This window comes from Lampetra fluviatilis, chromosome 24 (assembly GCF_964198595.1).
Source record: "Lampetra fluviatilis chromosome 24, kcLamFluv1.1, whole genome shotgun sequence".
Lineage (NCBI taxonomy): Eukaryota > Metazoa > Chordata > Hyperoartia > Petromyzontiformes > Petromyzontidae > Lampetra > Lampetra fluviatilis.
The window spans coordinates 11,026,726-11,048,209 of NC_136298.1; the positions used below are offsets into that span (position 1 = coordinate 11,026,726).

A 21,484-nucleotide genomic window follows, 5' to 3' on the forward strand; every position below is an offset into this window, starting at 1 on the left:
GATTACGCCGCGGTTCTGGCGAGATCTCGCAGCCTTTGGGAGGAAAAATGCAGGGAATGTCTACAGATGCAACACGGAAATCGCACCAGAGACAGCTATTGTGGATTTTTCAGTGTGGCAAGAGGCCACAGCTTCTGTCCGATGCCGTAAAAAAAAAGCCACGTTTAATGCTCGGGTGTGTGCATTCCCTTAAGCGCTGCTTATCGTTGCTTATCGTTGCTTGATATCACGACCTGTCAGCGAAGCGGCGATAGCGGAACCTATTTGCACTTGGTCATGACTGCGGAGGAAAATCTCACTGGGCCTGTTTTACGGGCGGCCAAATGTGTCGGACGGCACAGGCACCCATTTGGACAATTGCTCGCCGATTAAGAGAACTTGTGCACGAAGAAAGCGCCCTTAAACAACGACTAATTACAGCCACTAACACAACAACAGCAACACAGAGGCTGCACTGACGCCTACTTGAGCGAAAGCCTTTTGATCGTTCACAGCTCATGCGTCCACGAATCTGTGGTGGCTCGACAAATTAAAAAAACTCGTGACTTTTTCCAATATTGTTTTTTACTCTTATTACAAGAGGAACTTTTTAAATTCGTAAAACAGATGTTATTATGGGTTTCCCAGGGTGTTTAAATGAGAGTGGAAAATGGGCAACAACAACAGATTTGCGAAGAATGCGTGGAGAGCTTTCACCGGTCGCCGCACGAGTCCCTGAAATTAAATGCCGGCAAACGCGTTGGAAAAAAACAACAACTTTGCAACAGCGCCCAAGACGTGACAGGCCAAATCCTCCCCAAGACCCTCTCTGGGCTATCGTCAGGTTGTTACCCAATAAGGTAAATGTGCAGGCATCGCCACACAGTTCACCAACTCAATATTTGTAAATCGCTCAAGCCTGGCGCGGTGGCGTCACCTCGTTACAAACCGGGACGAAAGGAATAATAAATGGTGCACGCCAACGACAACTGGTCTCCACTCAGGGGCTTGCCTCCGACTCGCTCACAACAGCCCAGAGCCCTCTCCTGTGCCTGCTGTTGCAAACGATTATCCCCCATCTCAGCCGGTCGTCTCAATGGACCCAAGCCTATAAGATTGGCTGACATCTTAGCCTGTGGTCGCTCTGCGCCCAAGCTATACTACGGTGGCGAATTATAGTGCAAATGTAGAATTTGTTATGAATGGCACATGGATGCAGTGGTGGCCCCACTGTGGTTTCTGCTTGGCATATAGTTATCGATCTCACATCGCGATTCTTAGACTGTCACCATTCAGTCACGATTTGATTAAATTCTTTCTTTTTTAACAGTCGTGGTGAAAGTAGCAGCTGCATTTGCTGCACGGCTTAAATAAACGAATCAAATCCGACACAATTCGAAAGTGACCAATTCTTACCCGCACAATTCTAAGCATGAACCATCATCGTGACCTTAAGAATCAGTTTTAATCGATGCATGGAAGACGTGTCTCTGGTGTCGGCTTGCACCCAAGGTTCAAGCTGTGATGGGATCTGTGCCAGCCACCTTAAATTCACCGAAGCTTCCACGACCTCTGACTTTAACCGAACACCTTAACGAGGAATCTGTCAGCCATCGCGCCACTGACCGGTTCGTATTTCTTATCCCCAAATCGTGTTTTGACAAACAGAAAACGAGCACCGATAAAAAAACACACACACACACAGAGCTGTGTTGGAACAGGCAAGGGTTAGCCCATGTGTTCTGTGTACGCTGGGGCCCCGCTATTTGTCTCGAGTTAATTAGTTCGCTTAACCTTCTACCCGGGGGCCGGGCAAAGCTGCCGGCGCGGTGATCGCCCGCGCTGCGCGTGGTGAGGGATGTGAACCATGAGGAAAGCCCCGGGGACACCTCCCCCCCCAGCCCTCCGCGCCGGGAATGGGGGGGGAGGGGAGTCGCCACCTGGAGTCGGAGTTCTAACGGAGGTCTCGCAGACGCCACGACGAGTGACGAGCGCGCGGCTTGGGTCAGTCGGGTCAACTTCGGCTCCTGACCGCTACGGCCGAGTTGACCCCAACCTTCAGGAGGTCACCGCGCAACGCTTCGGGCTGGCAGACGATGCGCGATGGGTCTTTGTCGTTCCGTTGAAACAGGAACTAGGATGCGTGCGTATTAGGCTTGTAACAATTCACCACGCATCGTCATTGTTGTTAGCCACGGTCAATCCACTGCTGGGTGAAGGCCCCTCTCAATGTCTCGCGATGTACCAATTCAGTACGTGCGCACGGATCGATTTCGTCGCTCCCGTCTCCACGGCGAATGTGCTCTCTCTCTCAGGTGTGTTCGCTCCTGTTGCCGCCACTCCGTCGTCAGCCTTGACAACCGGCGATCGTCCCTTCTAGAGAAGGAGCCCTTTCTAATCCCACTTAATTTATTATTTTGTCGGCACAGTTTAGTTTGATCCGTCAGCGTAAGTGTAGCATCAGCATAACGTGCATAATTTGTAAAGAATCAATAATCACACAAGAAATTTGACGCATATATCGTCAACAAAATAACCGATGCTAATTGAGCGAATCGAAGCATCATTAGCATGCATCATATGTATATGGGTGGGCCCTACAAACAGGCTTGTGAAACCAGTCTTGGCGCTCACATCAGCTGGATTCGCGCAACTTGACACGGTGAACCAGCGCCAGCAGGCCACGTGCCGGCGCGTGCAGGGGGTGACGCGTGCGTGTGCGAGCGCACGCGTGTGCAAGCGCACACGCGTGCGTGCATGTGACCGCTGGCCAGTGCTGCGGCGCCGCCGCCGCCGTGCGAGGAGGTGTGCTACCTCTCGAGCGAGAGGCCCCACGCGATGACGGAGACGCCCTCCGGCAGGCCCATGGGCAGCAGCATCTCAGGGCGGAACACCCCCGAGTTCCCCACCTCCACCCACTTCTTGAGGCCTGCGGAGACGCCGCCACACCACGCGCACACCGCTCTTACACCGCTCTTACCCACACCGCCTTACACTCGATCCTTTAGCCGTGCCAAGACATCGAGCTATTCAAGGCGCACGCAGACAGAAGACAGAACAACGCGACCGCTGCTGAACATCGGAGACGAGCAGCGCGGGTGGCGGTAACGGCGGCGGTGGCACTCGCAGGCCCGAGCTCACCCTCGTGGTAGCTGAACACCTCCATGCTGGGCTCGGTGTAGGGGTTGAAGGCCGGCTTGAAACGCAACTTGGTAATCCCTGCTCACGGGGCCGACAGGGCGCGCGTGCACGCGAGAGAGGGAGATCCAATTAGCCGCCGTGCCGATTACAGCGGGCCTAAAGCTGCTTTATTCACGTAAACATCAGTACATGAACATGCGCTCGGCCACGAGCGTGAGGCTGTTTTCTCAGCTGGTTGTTTACCATGGCTTTCCTTTCAGTTTCCCTTCGTGAACTCGCAGAGAAAGCCCAACTTGGCCTGTCGACTGCAATTTTGCTCGAGGACGTGTGTCTACACGTGTCGCCACGTTCCTTAAAACACGTGTTGATACACGCCACGCTTTGTTTTAGGGATGGATAAATAAGAATACCTGCGGCGGTTTGCCCACGCGCACGCGAGCACACAACCGGGCGCGGTACCAAACGTCATTGATATTGACTCAGGGGCAGAGCAATCGTTACAAACTGATCGCCGCGTGAATGCGAGTAACCAAACTACTGGCCTGCGCTGGGTGCTGTGAGTGTACGTTTACTGCTATATTAGATATACAGACAATGCTATGCATCTCATGACAGGACACAGTAAGGAACTTGGAAGTTAAAAACGGAAAGTGGCAGGAAAGTGTTGGAGGTGTGAAGAGAAGGGTTGGAATGCGTGGGACGTGAGCTCGGGATAGAGGAAAACGGGGCAAGCGACTTCGAAGTTTTTGATAGCAAGTGGCATGAAAGTGTCGTGGTGTCACCATAAAGAGGAGGAGGAGGTTGTGATGGGTTGGGCATGTATGCAGGATGGCAGAGAGCAGCTGACGGAGACAGGCATTGGAGTGACACACAGACGGTTGGCGACCAAGAGGAAGACCTAAACCCAGAACACAGAAACCAGTGGAACCTCGGAGGACAGCGACAGCTGACAAATCGAGTGAACAAGGAAGGAAGATGTGGCGAGGTGCGGTGGCATTGGAGGCACATTCCCGAGATGAGCACTTGGTCTGTTGCGCTGGCTAAACGTCAGCTGCGCCATGTTTCGGCACGGCGCCAACATGTGTTGGCAAAGCTCAATTTCTCACCGGGTAATTTCCGGTTGGCTGGCGGACTGCAGTAGGTGGCGCGTGACTAGTAACTGCGTGCGGAAGTATGTTTGTACGTATGTTGAAATTCTTTTGCACCGTACGTAGCCAACCATACAGTGCAAAGGTGCAGGATTTTCTGGGTCGCCTATCCAGACAGACCCCCCCCCGGCTGAAATGAATCCCTGCGAGTGTTGGGTGTCCTGTTTAGCTGGTGCTCGCGCAATTGCTAGCGAGCGCGTACACGCACACGCACGCACACACACACTCGCACGCACACGCACGCTCGCACGCACACTCGCACGCACACGCGCGTACGCCACATACACCGCGTACCCAGCTTGGTGAAGAACTGGTGAAGCACGCCCATGAGGTCGCCGAGCGTGAGGCCATAGTCAGCGACCACGCCCTCGATCTGGTGGAACTCGGCGAGGTGCGTGGCGTCCAGCGTCTCGTTGCGGAACACCCGGTCGATGGAGAAGTACTTGACCGGCGTGAACTTCTCCTGCGGACACGCGGGGAGGTGGGGGGGGGGTGCACGTGAATCTGTGTTAACCGCGGCAGCGGCAGCGGCGCTTGCAACCAAATCTTCATCCGGAAGATTTCATCAGGCCTCAGAAGATAACAGGAATTGAGAGTCTTGCTTGGATGGGCGACCGCCACCCTGCACAACCGTGGATCTTTGTCACCCCCCCCCCCACTGCTATCTACAGCCTTACCCACGCCACCGTGCGGATCGTGGGATTGTTTGACAACACTTCACCACGCTGGTCGGTGCGGGTGGGGCAAAGGGGGATCTAGGACCGGTTGAGATGTCACATGCCATTGGTGTTAACCATGGCCCGAAATCGCCGACGTCATAGCACAGTGCGCCACCCGCTGTGCCCGCCGCGTACAAACAAGGCCGTGAGAAGAAGTGCTACAAAATATGAAATGGGAAAAAAAAAATGTTACTTTAAAAAAAATCAGTTGATCCTTGAATCGCATCGGTCGTCCCAAATCGTGACAATTCATCAGACTGTCACGGCAGGTACCAGACAATTGGAGAGGTGGATGGAGTGAAATGGTCACACATGCCATGGCAGTCCCGGGCTTGTGGCGAATCCATAGAAGGACAGGGCCCCTTTTGTTGTTTTTGTCAAGTGGGTAAACAAGAGGAATGGCACCAGGAATGTTGAATGCCACGCTGAATAAACGATTAAAATATGCACAACGCTGGAGGAGCAGCTGCAGCTGGTCGGCTATCCAGTTATTTTTGGCAAGAATTGGAAGTGGACTCCGTATATGGTCTGCTCATTCGTCTCCATCGTCCATCTCCTTACATTTCGTCGATGATACAAAGCGATTCGTAACATGAGAAAGTACCCCGAGCGGTCGAAAATAATCTCGCGTTTTATTTATGACTCCCTGCGAAGGCGCTCGCATTTAGGGCTTTTGGCGAGATTCTCACCCCCCCCCCCCCCAACTGAGCGCCGGGTCACTAAACGCTCACGAAAACACCCACAGCAGCGTCCAGCAGCGGCAGCCCCCTGCAAAAACGGAGCGTAAACACGGCCCCCCCCCCCCCACCCTTCGTTGCTGGTGCAGTCTGCAGTGATAGTGGAGTGCCGTGGCGCGTTCGGGAAATCGGCACCTGTTCACGGTGTGGAGCGCGGGTGGCGCAGTGGTTAGCGCACTACGCTAAGAAACCTGCCGAACGGAGTTCGAGTCTCGGTCACGGCTAAAGTCGGCGGCAGCTCGGATTTGAGTCTGGCAGTGCCGACAACGAGAGGGGAGAGAATGTGCGCGCAGGCGAGGCCAGCAGATGAGAAGCGGCGACCTCCCGCCGAGTTAAAAGGTTGATTCTGGGTTACACCAAGAGCAGCGGAGTAAGGAGGAGAGAGATGTGGGGAGAGAGTTGGCGCTGGGGACATCCATTGGGGATCTCAATCACAGCGAGATGTACAACAAACTCTGGCATGTTGGTCATGCTGCTCGTGGCCCTGAATCGGTGATGGAAATTCCATGTTGCAATAGCAAATCGAGTCTCTTCAGGATACAATGAATTCTAAAGCGTAACGCACTCCCTAAATGCCAAGAAGCCCGGTGGATTTTGCATATTCAGCTGCTGAAGCTGCTTGTTTTTTTTGCTGAAATAGCAAACTCATAAAAATGTCTTTCAGCAGAGGGGAACACTTCTGCTTCATAGTTACGCCGAGTGAACTCAAAGTCACACGCGCACCAGCGGGTCACCAGAACGCGTCTCCACGCATCCCGTGCAAAAAACCTCACAGATGAGCCACCGCACACGTCCCACATGTTTTCCCATCCCCCCCGTCTTCCCCCCGCCCCTATAGAGGATGTACTTTACAGCTAACGGAACGGGAAGAAAGGGTCTCCCAAGTCAAAAGGTCAAAGAGCCGGGGGTCACCCTGGCCGGCTTTTCAAGTTGCCTCCCTTTCAAGTCAGCCGTGCTGCCCCTGCCTCAGCGGAGGAAGCCTCCGCACAGCAGCGGCAGCAGCCGCCACATTCAACTGCAAGCAATTAGCGAAATCCAACATCTCCGCCAGTTCGCCCATCAAAACAAAGCTAAGGATCGTTTCTATAATTTCGGAAGATAAAACTTTAGTGGAACGCCTATCGTCCATGATGGCGGTCGTGGTGTGACTGTTCAGGGGGGGGAGCGGGAGCGGTGGTGGGGGGGCATACTTAGCGCATCCTATTATCTGCGTTCAACAGCACAGATTGCTGCTGTTATCTACATGGATGAACGGGCGAATAAGAGAGCGAATTTCCTACCATTGCCAGGCCACTCCTCGTACCCGCCGGTAAAGCACGGATAACAGTAAACACTGCCACGCGGATAATGGGAGCTCCAGCAAAGTGGTCCATCGGCGGCTGACAAGGGACACGGATAAGAGGAGGAGTTCCACTGTAAACGACACCGGTCTGGAAAGCCACGTGGCTGACGGACTAAAATACATTTATATTTATATATGTGGAGACAGAACAGTCATTTGGTGATACCGCGTTGGCGGTGGTGCACAAGCACACGTAATAGACTCAACACATTCATAATTAACACTGTGGCCTTAATAGGAAAAATATAATAGCAGACGTTTTGGGACACGGCCCGCCCCCCTTCACGGTCCATAGACCAATTATGCATCTCCCGCTCGTGTCAACGATTTATTACGTGCGACGACAAAGGGCCATAGCTTAAAAGGTCACCTATGATATATATTTCTATGAGGCCAATGCACTACTGACAACGAATGTGTTGAGAGTTTCCGCTAATGCTTTCTCTCTTTGGGGCCGGGGGAGCCTTCTTACTCCCCGGCGCCCCCCACCCTCAGGGGCACGAGCAGAAGCCACGGCGAGGCCCCGATGGCTCCAGCAGATGCGAGCGTCTCCTCGCGGTCCCCCGGCCGCCCCGTTGGAAGAGACGGGAGCTTCAGAGCGGGGCCAGTGCCGCGGTAACAGATGGCCAACTCATCTGGCGGCAAACGACGACGAGCGGGAGACAGCTGCGCACACACCGCCCGCAGCCGCCGCCGCCGCCAACACGCAGCTGCGAGACGGCTCGCAATTCGCGGCCTCCCGTCATTCCAGGGGTTAAGATCATCCGACTCGCGCGGACGCGGTCGGGGCCCACCAAGTTCTGCCCGCGGCCGACTTCGCGTAGATTCGAAACGCAATAAGGCGGCAAGAGTTTCGTCTCTTTAAATACTATCTGACGACCTAACACACGCGCGGGGGGTCTCTGTTTTGTCGATGTAGAATAATGTAGAATTGTGTAACCATCGGCCCCTCTGTGGGTTCTCGAGGCCAATGTTTTCCAGCAGCATTTGTTTCTGCAGGCGAGCTCGGGAAGTATGTTGACCGTCTGGTCCCATCAGAAGAGTGTCGTCTTTTGTCAAACACTCACGTTGATGTTTCTTTACACGCGTGCTGGATTGCTTTGTAATTTTCGTCTCCCTTGACGTGCTTTAATCACGATCATCCTGATCGCCAGCTGTCATCAATCCACTCCTGGATGAAGGCCTCCCCAATCCAGTGTCATGGGCTGTCACCTGTTTTAGACAACGAATCAGTGATGCTGATACAAATCCTGCTGGGTTGCCGTTTCATAATTGACAGGAGCTCTCTATGAACGCCGCGGGACCCTATGGGAACCTCATTTGCCAGTAAAAATATGATAATTGGTTTTTTACCCTTCTACCCTTCTATCTGGCAACAAAACTGATACCTTTTTACAAGGAGTCATGTTTGCATAGACAGCAATACCTGCAGTCATAATACAAACAAAAAGACATAACTCTGATAATGTGCACTGTCCTTGAAGTTGATTGGTCCACACCCGAGACAGCTTTCCTTAGAGCCTAGTCTCACATGGGTTGAAGTTGATTGGTGTGGACCAATCAACTTCAAGGACAGTGCACATTATCAGAGTTATGTCTTTTTGTTTGTATTATGATTGCAGGTATTGCGGTCTATGCAAACATGACTCCTTGTAAAAAGGTGTCAGTTTTGTTGCCAGATAGAAGGGTAAAAAACCAATTATCACCGAGGGGCCCGTTCAGCACAGTACCCCTAAACTGTACCACCGTGCGCTGGCAATGCCAACGACGCAAGTCAGCGATGCAGGCCCAACCCACGCCAAGTCTGGGCTGCGCTTCAGAGTGCGCCTGCCGCACACGCAGCTCAACTCGGCCGAATCTGGCAGCCAGAAAGGGGTGGCGATCGCATCCCAACAGAGCACAAACCGCAAGCGCACACACACACAGACTGTTGCGGTGAGTGATGTTAGCGAGCACCCATTAACGCAGGCGCACACACACACACATTCAGCAGCCACACCGTGTACAACCATTTTCGCGAATCCACTGCTGAATGAGGGGCTCCCGATGGCTGTACGGCAGGCCCGGGGCAGGTTATTAAACACAACAACCACCACACCAGTCATTGTGTGTGTGTTGGCGAAGGCGGGGAGCATAGAACACACAGCACAACAACGGACTCTGCTGCACTACCCACCGCATGGCTCCGCAACCTGTCTGTGCATTGCACCTGCACGTCCAAGCATTATCCAGGCCTAAATTCTGCTGAGCTTGCAAAATCAGATGCCATTAGGCACATTCCGGGCGAGGAGGTGGGGGGGAAGATCACTGGGGAAGCACAGACTCCTCGCTGAAGTTTCACCTTTAAACGTGAAAAGAATCGAGTTCTAAGCGACAGGCGGCGTCACTGGCAGGGCGAGTTTTTTTTTTCAGCGGAACGTCGTCCCCCGCGCATTTTCTCCGCGCCCGTTTTTTTAACCCGGCGGCAATGCCCCGCCGCGATGCAGAGCAAGCCGTGCGGAACGTGAGCTCAGCGCCCGGTGATGTGCCGCGTGGATCCCGCGCCGGATAAGGCAAACGCGCGCACGCAAGCGTGCGGGCCCGCTCGCACGCGCGTGCGACAGTTTGTGACAAGGAGCGCGGCGCCGATCGCTACGGCGATTGCACGTGTGGACACGTTTGTGTGTGTAAGTTTGGAACCTGCCACCGATGCGATTTGCCGATATCGCGATGAAACAATAACGGCGCGCACAATGCGTGCGAAAGGATGGGACGTGTACAAGCACAGAAGACAAAGGGCAGGGACTGTAGGGAGTGGTTCACGCACCGTGCTACAAACCGGCCGACCAGAGGCTTGATTCCTGCTCACAGCCGACGCCGGTGGCGACGATATCAGCGTTGGACCTCCCCCGTAGGTCGACTCAACCTTATAAAGGAGCAGCTGGTGCAGTGTGTCAACATCAGCACTGGGGAGGTGAAGGCTGACCGGGCTTTGTGCTGGCCACCCACCCCCACGTGCGCCTTATTGGTTTTAAAAGGTGCTCGCTAAAAGCACTTGCCTCAATAGTCTGTTAAAAGCTAAACGGGGGATATTTGGCTTCATATATGTTCAATAAACGTGGCGCTCTGTCACTTACATGAATGAGGGATGCCATTTATCGCCGGTTTACCGCCCTGAGCCAGAGGTGGAAATTCCACATTGCTCTGGCAGGGGGATGAGTCAATTCGTAGGACAACCACAGACTTCCTTCATCAACCACGGAGCGATGAAGGGCCGAGTCGACCCCGTGCGGGTGTGTGAACCTGCAACCTTCCACTTGCTTTTGTCACGCACTCCCCGAGATGCGATCGCACTCGACGCTTTATAAAGCCGCATTGCAGTGCATTGCCTACATTCTTACACTCGCAATTCGGAGCATGTACCCCTTGGCTTAACCACAAATATAAATCGGCGATTCCACACGTTTGTCGCTCCAGAAGAAGGAACGCGGAGGGAAGTCCGCAGTGGCGCTGCGTGACGGAAGCGGCAGAATGGGAAGTGTTGTGACCTGCGGGGCGGTGGCGGTTGATCACAGCACGGGATGAGATGAAACGGTCAGTCGGGTGGACAGAGCGAGCCCTCAACAGGGCGGAGTGTGCAAGCCGCTGCACCACTCTCCCCTGCGCCAGCGTCAAGAGCGGCGGCGCGTGGTGGAAAAATCTCTCCACCCCCGTGTCGCGAGTGAACCACTTCGTTGGGCTATCATTTGTGGCCAGGTCGCTTCTGAAAATAACTAAGAGCTCTCAGAGGGCTTTACCTGGTAAAATAAAATAGTATTTGTATTTATTTAGTTTGGGTGATTTGCTTACCTTTACCGTTCCATGCACTCCTATCGTTTTGTTGTTGTAACTTTCTGATCTGCCTCCACTGGACAACTTTATAGCTCATCGGATTCCTCCTGCAATATAAATAAAGATTCTGATTCCAAGCCGGGGCACGAGGGAGCGGCAAAACAACACCGTGAGCACGTCTAATGGCCATGGGAAAGTCTTATTTTAAAATCGGCCGAACACCCCCGTATATAGACCAGCCCTCCGCCGTGAAACTACGTTTTCATTAGCGTGCTTAAGTTTTTCCAGACAGGCCAAGCTTAAAATATTTCGTGGGTTATTTTCTGTCCCGTAAAAAAGTAAAGCGCGTGAAGGCGCAGTGCCTCGATTGGGGGGGGGGGCAGCGTGGCCGTGATCTGCTCTGAAGTAAAACACATTCCTGGCCTTTAGCATTCGCAGCGATGTTGGCTTTATCTTTTATTTATTCTTTACCGGTCGCTGCATACTTTACGGCAGACCTTCTCCTCCGCCGCCGCCTGTATAACATCTTAAGGAGTCTGAAAACACTCCTTGTGTTTTTATGCAGCTTAAAAAAAACACACACACACGCATAGAACGTAACTGATGTCGTCCAACTTTCCTTATAACTGAAACGTTACCTGCAAATCACTTGATTGCGATTACACAGCAACAGCAACGTCGCCACCTTAACTCCAAACAAAAACTTGGCAGGACCCTCCTGAAAAAGAGTCTCAAGACTCGGGCGAGGCTATCCTGGGAATCATAATTATTATAATAATAATAATAATGCACAGTGGTTCTCGTGACCCGTATCTAATAGATATCGTTTGTTTACCGTGGCTTTAAATGTTATTCAAAAGGCTTAACCCACGCTCTGGCATTGCGTACAGAGGACGACAACATTGGGCCCTTGTTGTTGCTTTTTTTATATTTTGTGTTCATTTGAGTTGAGCGGGCCGCTGGGCAGCGTCGCTCGCTCGCACCGCACCGCCACCACGGCGGCGGGGGCCACGGCTGCCCCCCTTCTCCCCCCCACCGCCACCGTGCCCATTTCTCCCGCCGGCCGCCAGTCCGACACTGGGCGAAACAAACGAGCGGAAAATAATTAATCCCGCTTTGCACAGCGACGCTCATTACTTGCGACCAAACGATCGCAAGCCAGCGGCTCCCCCTCCGTCCGTGTAAGCGAGAGCGGTTCCCGGTGCCTCCGTGCACAGTGGCTCTTAGTGTAGGGGATTAAGAGAGTTGAGCCAGCTGATTCAATAAACACACACCCGGGAGTATTTTTGGAAGTACAGTGAGATTCTTTACTCTTATCCGCTCTCCAAAAGAATCCTATCATGCGCACATTGATCCTTAGTTTCTACACGAACAGTTGCCCTATTATCTGCGCCGATCTGTGGGCGAGTCACCCGAGGTGCTATGCTAAGAACATCAAATTTATCCAATTACCCGCAGAGCTGTTGGCGGTTGAGAGGAGTACACCCCGGAGTGGCAGCACATTCTTGCTGTTATCCACACTTATCCACGAATAAGGGGTGACAGGAAGCAGTCTCCCCGACGCAACCTTAATTTGTCTGATTATCCTGTCGCTTTCTGCGGATGAGCGGAGCGAGGCAAAAGCATCAGACAATTCCTCCCCGTTATCCGCGCCCACCAGCGGATTGACAGCGTGGGCAATGCGAGGAATTTCCGTGGCTTTAACAGGGGGCACATAGCCGGCTTCGCGACACCGTGAGGCATTACGGAAGTGCCGTTTGCTGGGTGACTCAATGAGCGAGACAGAGAGTGCCACGACTCCCCTACCAGAGCTGGGCAGGGGGGGGGGGGTGGCACGTTTGAGGCCGAGGCAACCTGGCGCGCCCTCACGCCACCCCCGAGAAGCCAACAGCAGCCACGGCACTTGAATTAAAGCGTCTGTACCTTGACCAACGCATCTGCGCGGTCCAACATTACTCACTGCTCAGCACCGTCAACAGCAGGCAGAGGGCACTGAACCAACTTCAACCATTACATCATCGCAACAACCAGTGAGTGTGAAGTCCCGCGAGTCTGTGCCCACGCCGATCAGGTACATAACACTGGAGTTGATGAAGATAACCGGCTTATGGGCATCATTAGGGATGATCATCCTAATCGGCCACGTTCCGTCCTCTGCCGGATGACGGCCTCACGAGCCGTTGCCATCTCCCAAGGTCTCAGGACGCGACAATCCATGTCGTCGCTGCCGAACGCGAGCAGAGTGCATCGCTCCGTTTCCTTGACACGGACGCGGTGGCAAAGTTCATCCAATCATTTGGTGTTTATCTGCGATGTACCACGTGGATGAGGGCTGGAGTGGTGACGCAGTGGTTAGCACGCTGCGCTATGAATCCGGCGCCGGTGACCCACGTTCGATTCCTGGCCGTTGGCATCTGAAACGGTCGTGCGCCCGTCCTTCACAATGCACACTGACCAGCGTGGTGAAGTATAGTCAAACTAATCACCGTGTCCCAAAGACGGCATGGGGAGGCTTTTATCCAGCAGTGGACGAACAAACGGTGGCGAATGAATTTTTTATTATTTATAAGTACGGACAAAAGGATCCGCACACGAGCACCCCGACATTGAATCGGAGAGCACGATTTCCGTGTAATTACAAAACACGCACGCTGGTTTTGCCTCCTCTAAACAAAGCCGGGTTCTCTTCCCTGCAAAACAGATTTCCCAGTGTTAAACGCACGCTCTGTTAACTGACAATTTAACGCTGTGACGAAACTGTGGAGGCTGCGAAATTTTAACACTGGGGTCATTGTGCCGTTTTTTTCGTGTGTGCTCAAGAAGGTTGGGCTTGCTGCTGCTGCTGCCGCTGCCGCTGCGATGGAAGGCAGATAACAGCGCACGTCTGTGGGCGGCGCAAGACTGCCCCATCTGCGAAGATGTTTTCATTTGCATAGTGCCGACATCCTCGTGCGTCCAGAGCTCCTCTGTCAATCAGAGACAGCTCTAAGGAAGCCGGGGCTAGAACCCCACACAAACGCCTGCGGACCGAATCACACCACCCCAAATGCACCGGACCTCGTCAAGGTCACGGAAGCCAATCTAAGCAGGCTCGAGCCTGGTTATTTCTTGGACAGGTGACTAGAGCTCGCTTAGGGTCGTAGGAAAGGGCCGACGTTGTGGCCGGGAGATGGCAATACAGAAATGGATTATTGAACCTGTCCATGCGGGGCTTTAAGCGTTACCCCCCTCGTATGCACGTTTCTTCCCGGTGACTCCGCTTTCGTCCGACATCCCACACATTAATGGACTTGGTCAAACATCACGGTGCAGGACCCTCCTGGATGTGAGTACTGAGACCCCAAGCGAGGCTGTCCTTGCAATATTATAATTGAAGAACTTTGTGCGAGTTAAATAATCCGCTTGCTGCCAGACAGCATGCCTTTCATATATGGCCTGCTCGCTTCTCCAAAATGCAGGCATTATCGCCAAATTCTCCAAGATACGTGCTTAAAAGCGTGGCACTGTACTCAGTAAAGGAGAAAAAAAGGTACAAACTTGGAACATAAATTCACAAAAATGCTTTGGGAGTGTTATGTAACTTAATGAATATGAGCAATGGAGCGCTGTGTTTCCCGTAAGAGCGATAGAGTAAGCTGCATTCACGCGTTTATTTGCTCTGATTTGGAGAGGTTCGCAAAAACGTTGCATTTTCGTTTCCAATGCGTTTCGTATTGATGTGCGCGTGTGCATCGCACCCGATTAGTCTGGGCAGATATCAAACACGAGAAAACAATAACGGTGGGGTGCACTTGTGCCGTAACGCCGCGGATTTGTGCTGGCATTGGCACAGCGAGCAGAATTCGCAAGTCACCCACCCTCCTCCTTATTTATAGAACTTGGCCAAAAACATATCCCATCCCTTCAGCTGGACTCTTCTCGAGAGAAACAACTTGCAACAGAAAAACAAAACCGTTGCGGCTCTGCCAGCGTTGGGACAAACAACCCAAGGTACGCAGCTGCGTGTGCGAATGGAGAAGGCACAGCCCTGAAAGTGCTTGCTCAGGCCACCGCTGCAGGTAGGGGCTCCACTAGAAGGAGCTCTAGAGCCCTTCAAAAGGGTTACACCCTCATGCTGGTGATATCGAACAGGGACCTGGAGGGTACAGTATTTATCCGACACGTCCACGCTGGTCAGACTTCTTCGGGAAAAGAGGTGGCAGTACACCCAAAACTTTACCCCCCAACCACACACGTGACCTGATGATCGACTGTGTTGTACCTCATTCATTCACACCGCTGCTGCGTGAACAGAAGCAGTGGTGGTGGGGGGATTTAAGAAACTTCTCCCACATTAGGACGCTGTCTTTCCGACAGCCCTGTTCTTCACCTGAGGGCGGCTACTTGCGTTGTGGCTGAAACGTCGTGAGAATTTAATGTTATGTTTAATTTTTATTATTTCCCTTCTACGTGACTTTACAGAAAGAACCAAGAATATATTGTCCCACATCGTCGTTTCAACTGCCGTGCCGGGAGATTGAATCGGAGCGGCGACCTCCGGGCTGCCAAGTCCACTGCGTTGACCGTTATATCGCGGTGGCAGGGTCCCCGCATTGAGACGAAACTATTTGTTAAAACTGTAAATGTTGTTAAAATATTTCAAGGCCAGTACTTACCAACCATTTAATCTGTCAAACCGCGCTGGGCTGGTTTGCGCTTGCCAGGAGCGTTCGAATGTGGCGCAACAGGCGTTTTAATTTGCGCAGTCCGACATCTGATGTGCGGTGATCGGCGAAGTCCGCAAGTTTATTGTTAAAAAAAAATTCAAGCAAATCGAGTGCCGCGTCCCGCCAGGACGGAGCGAGTTGCGGCACGAGCAATGATAAAATGGCCAATAAAATCCAACAATGCACCTTACTTTCTTTATAAACAAGGTAATAAATTCCAGCTGAAGCAATGTTTGCATTAGATTCTTTATGTATTACAGCACGATTTCAAATTTCCTGTTCGCTTTTGTGAATTTTTTTTGTTCCACCCCCGAAGACATCGCTAAACCTTTCGGCGGCTGCGTGGACCTCCACCTCTTGGGTGCGACGGTTCGTCAATGCAAATCATTGCGCAAAATGTCTTCCCGATTCCTATCTATATATCACACGTCATGGGGATTACGTCGCTCCTGTAACCACTAAAACAATGCTGCATTGTTTAAAAAAAAAAACAGGAATCGATTCTTGAACCCAATCACGACATCTAAATCGCAGCAATCTCATCGACTCACCCCTCCCTACCTAAGAGATTCACAGAAAAAAAAGAGTCAAATACACTTCTTGCTCAACCGGGACATGGCCCAGATTCCTATGGACGGGAAAGTTCGCCGCTGCCACCGCAGCGTGTCGGTACGCAAAAACGATGCGATTGATTGCTTCCCCCCCACCACCCCCCGAAATGGCAAATCGGCTACAGTAATTGCCGTTTACCGGGTGGGTCCGCGTGAGCGGCCGGCGGGCGCGCTGAGTGGCCCGTAATAGCAGGGCGAGCGCGCTCGCCGAGCCGTGAAAGTGCACTTTGTGTCGCTCCCCCGCCATTGCGAGGCGTCACACGGCGTCGTCGCTCTCGGAGCTCCGAGGGTCGCGGAGGTCCGAGCGCGATGACTTTCCACGGCGCCTCATTCAGTGTCAATTCACACCGTTACGAGTGTGGCATAACGCTTTCGCAGTTGATGCGAGTTGATGTTTTTGTTAACATATACTGTAAGTCAATTGATGCGTTTAGCTTAAGACCTGATTTTGTACGATGCTATGTCTTATTTTTGTAATTGTTGCTGTTGAGAATTTGGAATGTGTGTTTACTCTCTGGATTAGGGGTGGAAATATGTACGCCCTATGGCGATTCAATTATGTGTTACGGTTCAGGGTTCCAATACAATTCGAGAAGATATATCGCTTGCACATTACGGTGAACGGTAGTGCCTCTGGCGTGAACCGATTAACAAGTAACAAAAACACAAAAACAGTGATTCCAACGCATGCCATATGATGCATGCGCCGCGAGCTTCAAAATAGATATTAAATGATAAATGTATGCATCGTTGAGACTCCCATGGATTAACAATCTACAGCATTCACCAGGCACAGCCCACACGGCATTTTGATTTATTCCTAATGCCACTAAAGCGACCTGGAGGAGAATGCGCTGACGACGCATTTGCATGGGAGGAATTTTATGATCCGTCGGTCCGGCATTCCAAGACGGGGTGGGAGCAGGTGGCCCAAGTGGCCAGTGCACTAACTCAGCTGTCACCAAAGAGATTTAGTTCATTTAATTTTCCCAAAACAGCACAACCGCGTCCCCCCCCTCCCCCTCCCGCCCTCTGCGTGCGGAAACATTTCCACCCTGGTCTCAAAACGAGGGCCTCAGCATCTCCGCAGAGGGCACGCGGGGGGCGTGCAGCCTCGACGCAGTAAAAAAAGAAAACTCATCCAAACAACCTGGAAATTACGATTCCAGCAGAGTCACCGTGACCAATCGGGGGACGGCTCGTGTACGCGAGGACGTTGCAGAGCGGCCCATCCATCCTCAATCGCCGCGCGACGAGGCCGGCAGCGGCGACGGCGGCGGCAGGAGTGCTCGCGTCACAAGCCGTCGGGACCGCCGATACTCGCGCGCTAACACGACGACGAGTTTAACAAGATTTAGTGTTGTTCTGTCGTCATGGATTGTGGGTAATAATATAAGCCAACGGGGCTCGTGGACAAACGTGTTTTTTTTTTATTTTGCACGTTCGATAGTAACACTGTGGTCTTAAAATAAACATGATACGAGACATCTCTATTTGCTGCGAAGGACACCATTGCCTGAAACGTTGCCCGTTACACATGTTCTTTGTAAGGCCACGGTGTCATTGATGAATGCATTGATTTAGATTTTTGTTATTTTTACATGGCGATCCGGACCCTGTTTGTGTATTCATGTAGCGGCACACTGCGCACCGCTGGCGCGTGCAAACTCCGGATGGCGCGGATAAGATCGTGGAACTCCACCAACACCGCACGCCGCCGTGTCAATGAATCCCAGAGCCGTGCTGGCCACGGAATATAAAGGCCTGGGCTCGTTTTGCACAGTTCACGCCGACCCATGGAAAGGGAGCGAGCGGTTGAAATACTACACCGAACAAACAATAAAACTGCATTTATGAGCATATATGCAAGACGGCTCCACTGAGTTAGAATGCGTAAGCTACGAGTTGTGAGGAGTTACACACGAAAAAAATGGAAGGACGGACGCATGCTTTGTATTGCATTAAGAGTTAGAAAGCAGAACACGTGGAATGAGCGAACACATGCAGGTTGAAGACCACAATTGTAACTGGTGAGAAAAGTGAATGGGGATTGGGCAGGGCACGTCGCAAGAAGGGACGAGGGACGATGGCCAAGAATAGCGATGGAATGGCAGCTAAGGAATGCACGTTCAACTTCTTTCGCACCGTACGTAGCCAACCGCGCGAATCGTAGGTTCGGGGGCAACCACGACAAACTAAACACAAAAAAGCAGTTTTAAATAAAATAGTTTTCAATCTAAATTTAAAAGTGCATAGCTCCAGTGCCTTCCTGTGTGTGTGTGAACAGTGTGTATAATGTGAACGCATACACAAGGGAGACAACCAGCGGGGAGATGGAGCGACAAAGTCAGCTCGCGTGCAAGTCACGGGTGGATTGGTAAATCGCGCAATCGTGACAGATGGCGGCGGGGGCTTGGGGAGGCATTCATCTCGCAGTGCATTGACGACGGCTGATGAAGATGATGATGATGCTACAGAGTGTGTATAGAGTTGTAGTTAAGCTACATTGAGTTACACTGCAGATAGCTCCACCACTCACAGCTGTACCTTTCACGGGGGGGGGGGGGGGGGGTTCATAACATGGCAGTAAACAGACTCACCGCCTTTCACCTGAAAAACCGACCCACTGGTTTCGGACGCGGCCTTCTAAGTTGCTGATTCTGCTCAAGTCCATGTTAAAAAATAATTTATCTAGACTCCGAATTGTGACACAGGGGAGGAGTCGGTGACATGCCGACTATAAAACAAAGCTAATGGTGTGACCTTCCCAGGGTGACCTTCCCAGGCCAACCTTCCACGGGAGATTTACCTTCCAAGCAAAAACAGCACGCGGTATTTTAATTTGCCACGTGACCCCAGGGTGAGTCGGCGGTGATTTAAAAATACGTCCGAGTTAGCGACGACGTTCCCACGTGCCACAACTCTCGCCTCTCGTGCCGATCCGGGAGGCCAGCAGTAGGGGACAAGCAACATCGGGGGTCCTCTCCTGCCCCCCCCCCAGCCACCACCACCACAAGCCGGGCTGTCACGGCGCATCGCTTGAACGAGGATTCTCAGGCTCGCGACAGGCGCTCGCAAAATCGCCTGCATGCTGCGTGAGAAAAGAGTTCTTTTCGATTCGTCCGTGTTGTGTGTATGTGCGTTCAACTACTTTCGCACCGTACGTAGCCGACCGTGCGAATCAGAGGTGTGGAAAACAAGTGGACTTGGAGGCGGAGCATCGCTGGAAAGGTTGACTAGCAGATGGACGAGACTGGTGATGAAATGGCAGCCAAAGCAGGGAGCTTGACAGAGGTCGAGCACCCCGGAGATGGAGTGAAGGAGTCAACCCGTGTGTGGGAGCGAGGTGCATTGTGGGAGCGAGGTGGTTTGTGGCATCGCAGGACCACGAGGGATGGCGACGGCGTGTGAAGGCACTTTTCCTTCATCTGCACCATATTTGCGGCCTTAAATATCTCAGTTGCACATCGTAAGCAAATAGGAGTTGCTAAACAAACGGCCTTGCCTCTGCACGTCTCGATCAGTCATCGGCAGGGTGAATCACTGCTTCTTCGCAACGAGGAATTCTTTTGGTCAAAAAAGCATACTGAGGCAGAGGGGAAATATTCCATTGTGGAAATTCTGTGAAATGGATTGGTAACACCAGCACGATGTTAGGGCCAATTTTCCATCTCGCAGGCAGGTGCCACCAGCATGTCTGTGGCGAATAGACGTTAAGTAGTCACCCCCCCACCGCCGACGCGATTCTACGAGTTGCCACGATTTCTGGGTGGCGATTTCAGTCACGAATCGATTCCCTCTCGTGTCGTTTGCAGCGGGATCAGCGGTCCCGTTTGTCCGTTCTAGGGAAAGGGAACGTGGAGACAGAGCGGTGAAATCAACTCCACTCAAGCGCAGCTGCAAAGTGGGTCGTTGCATCATCGTGGGATTGTGAGAGATGGCGGTGGATAGGAAGAGCTTAGCCCAGCAGTGCATTGATCAAGGCTACTGGTGCTGCTGCTGCTGACGACGACTAAGCGTGAACGGCGGTCCGTTCCGACACTGCTCTGCAGCAATCGGGGGCGACGAGCGAGCGGCCACGCCAGGCCTGCCGAGCGGTCGGAAGACGGCGGCAGCACACCGCGGGTCGCCATGGCAACGAGCAAAACACAAGCGGCACCGCTCCCCCGCCTCTGAGGGTCATCAATCACGGGGCGTCCTTCACAGCGAGTCTTCACATGCAACACGATCCCGCTCACTCACTCCTCGCTCGACATCGCAGCAGTTTGGATTTAGCTGTATTTATATAAAGGCAATTACACGTTAGACGCATCTCAAGGAATCTTGAGATGCGGTCGCGTTTGTACGCTTTGTACAATCCAAAGTGTGATCGTCAGGCGCTGTCACGTGTACGCAACAGCGTTTTTTGTCAATCCGCTGCTGGATGAAGGCCTGCACACGCCGTGGGGGTCGCGCGTGTATGTCGGTCGACGATACCGCTAAAGGTGGGGGAGCACAGAAGCGGGGGGCGTAGAAGCGCAGTACAACTTTGCTGCCCTACCTTCTGGGGTGATGTTCAACTCCAGAAGGGCCTCCCCTGCTGTCATCCAGAATGTCTTTCGGTGTTGATCGAGGACATTCGGGACGGATGGAAATTGTCACAGGCGGATGAAGAATAGGATACAGCCTCAAGCTTGGACTTGACAAGAGAGTTCGAGCGAGCAGCGGGCAAGGCGAGAGGGAGAGAGTTCCGGACTGCGGAGGGGCGGCAGGGAAAGAGCGACCGCCCGCTGGACGCAAGGTGGACTTTGGGCGCACGAGCAGGAACAGAGCGGAGAGAATTTAATTAACCCGGCTCAACGAAACCCGGCACCGCTTCGGAGTGGAAACCGGAGAGAGATGATTGGATCAATTTTGTGCAAGCTTCATTTTCGCAGATTAAACATTAACATAAACCACACCTTACAATACCTCACTTGTTACTTTTTCTTTCAGTAAATGCAAGCCACCAGAAGACACTTTCACGAAGTCATGCTTTGATCAAAGTCAACTGTGAAGAGAGACCCCGGCACTCGTGAGAGCAGGACTTGACGGCTAACGGGAACAGGAGCAATGCTGTTACCCGGGAAACCATCAACGATCCGTTGCCTGGGAAACGACGATCTGTTACCCGGGAAACCAACAACATTCCGTAACCCGGGAAGCCAGCGACACCCCGTCCCCAACACAGACGATTCTGGGGATATTTTGTACAGGAGGTTGTGTCTACCATGCTAGTTCCACACACACACACGTATGTGGGGACGTTGAAA

At 52.6% G+C, this 21,484-nt stretch overlaps 1 protein-coding gene across 1 annotated transcript in view; it reads right to left on the reverse strand.

Annotated features, from left to right (window-relative positions):
- Nucleotides 1-21,484, reverse strand: part of FARSA (phenylalanyl-tRNA synthetase subunit alpha) — a 55,078-nt gene that overhangs the window by 2,343 nt on the left and 31,251 nt on the right. The window contains exons 10-12 of the mRNA XM_078867683.1: nt 4,563-4,731; nt 3,121-3,198; nt 2,794-2,908 (exon numbers count right to left, since the gene is read on the reverse strand). Of these exons, the coding sequence (XP_078723809.1) occupies nt 2,794-2,908; nt 3,121-3,198; nt 4,563-4,731 (362 nt within the window). The remainder of the gene's footprint in view (nt 1-2,793; nt 2,909-3,120; nt 3,199-4,562; nt 4,732-21,484) is intronic.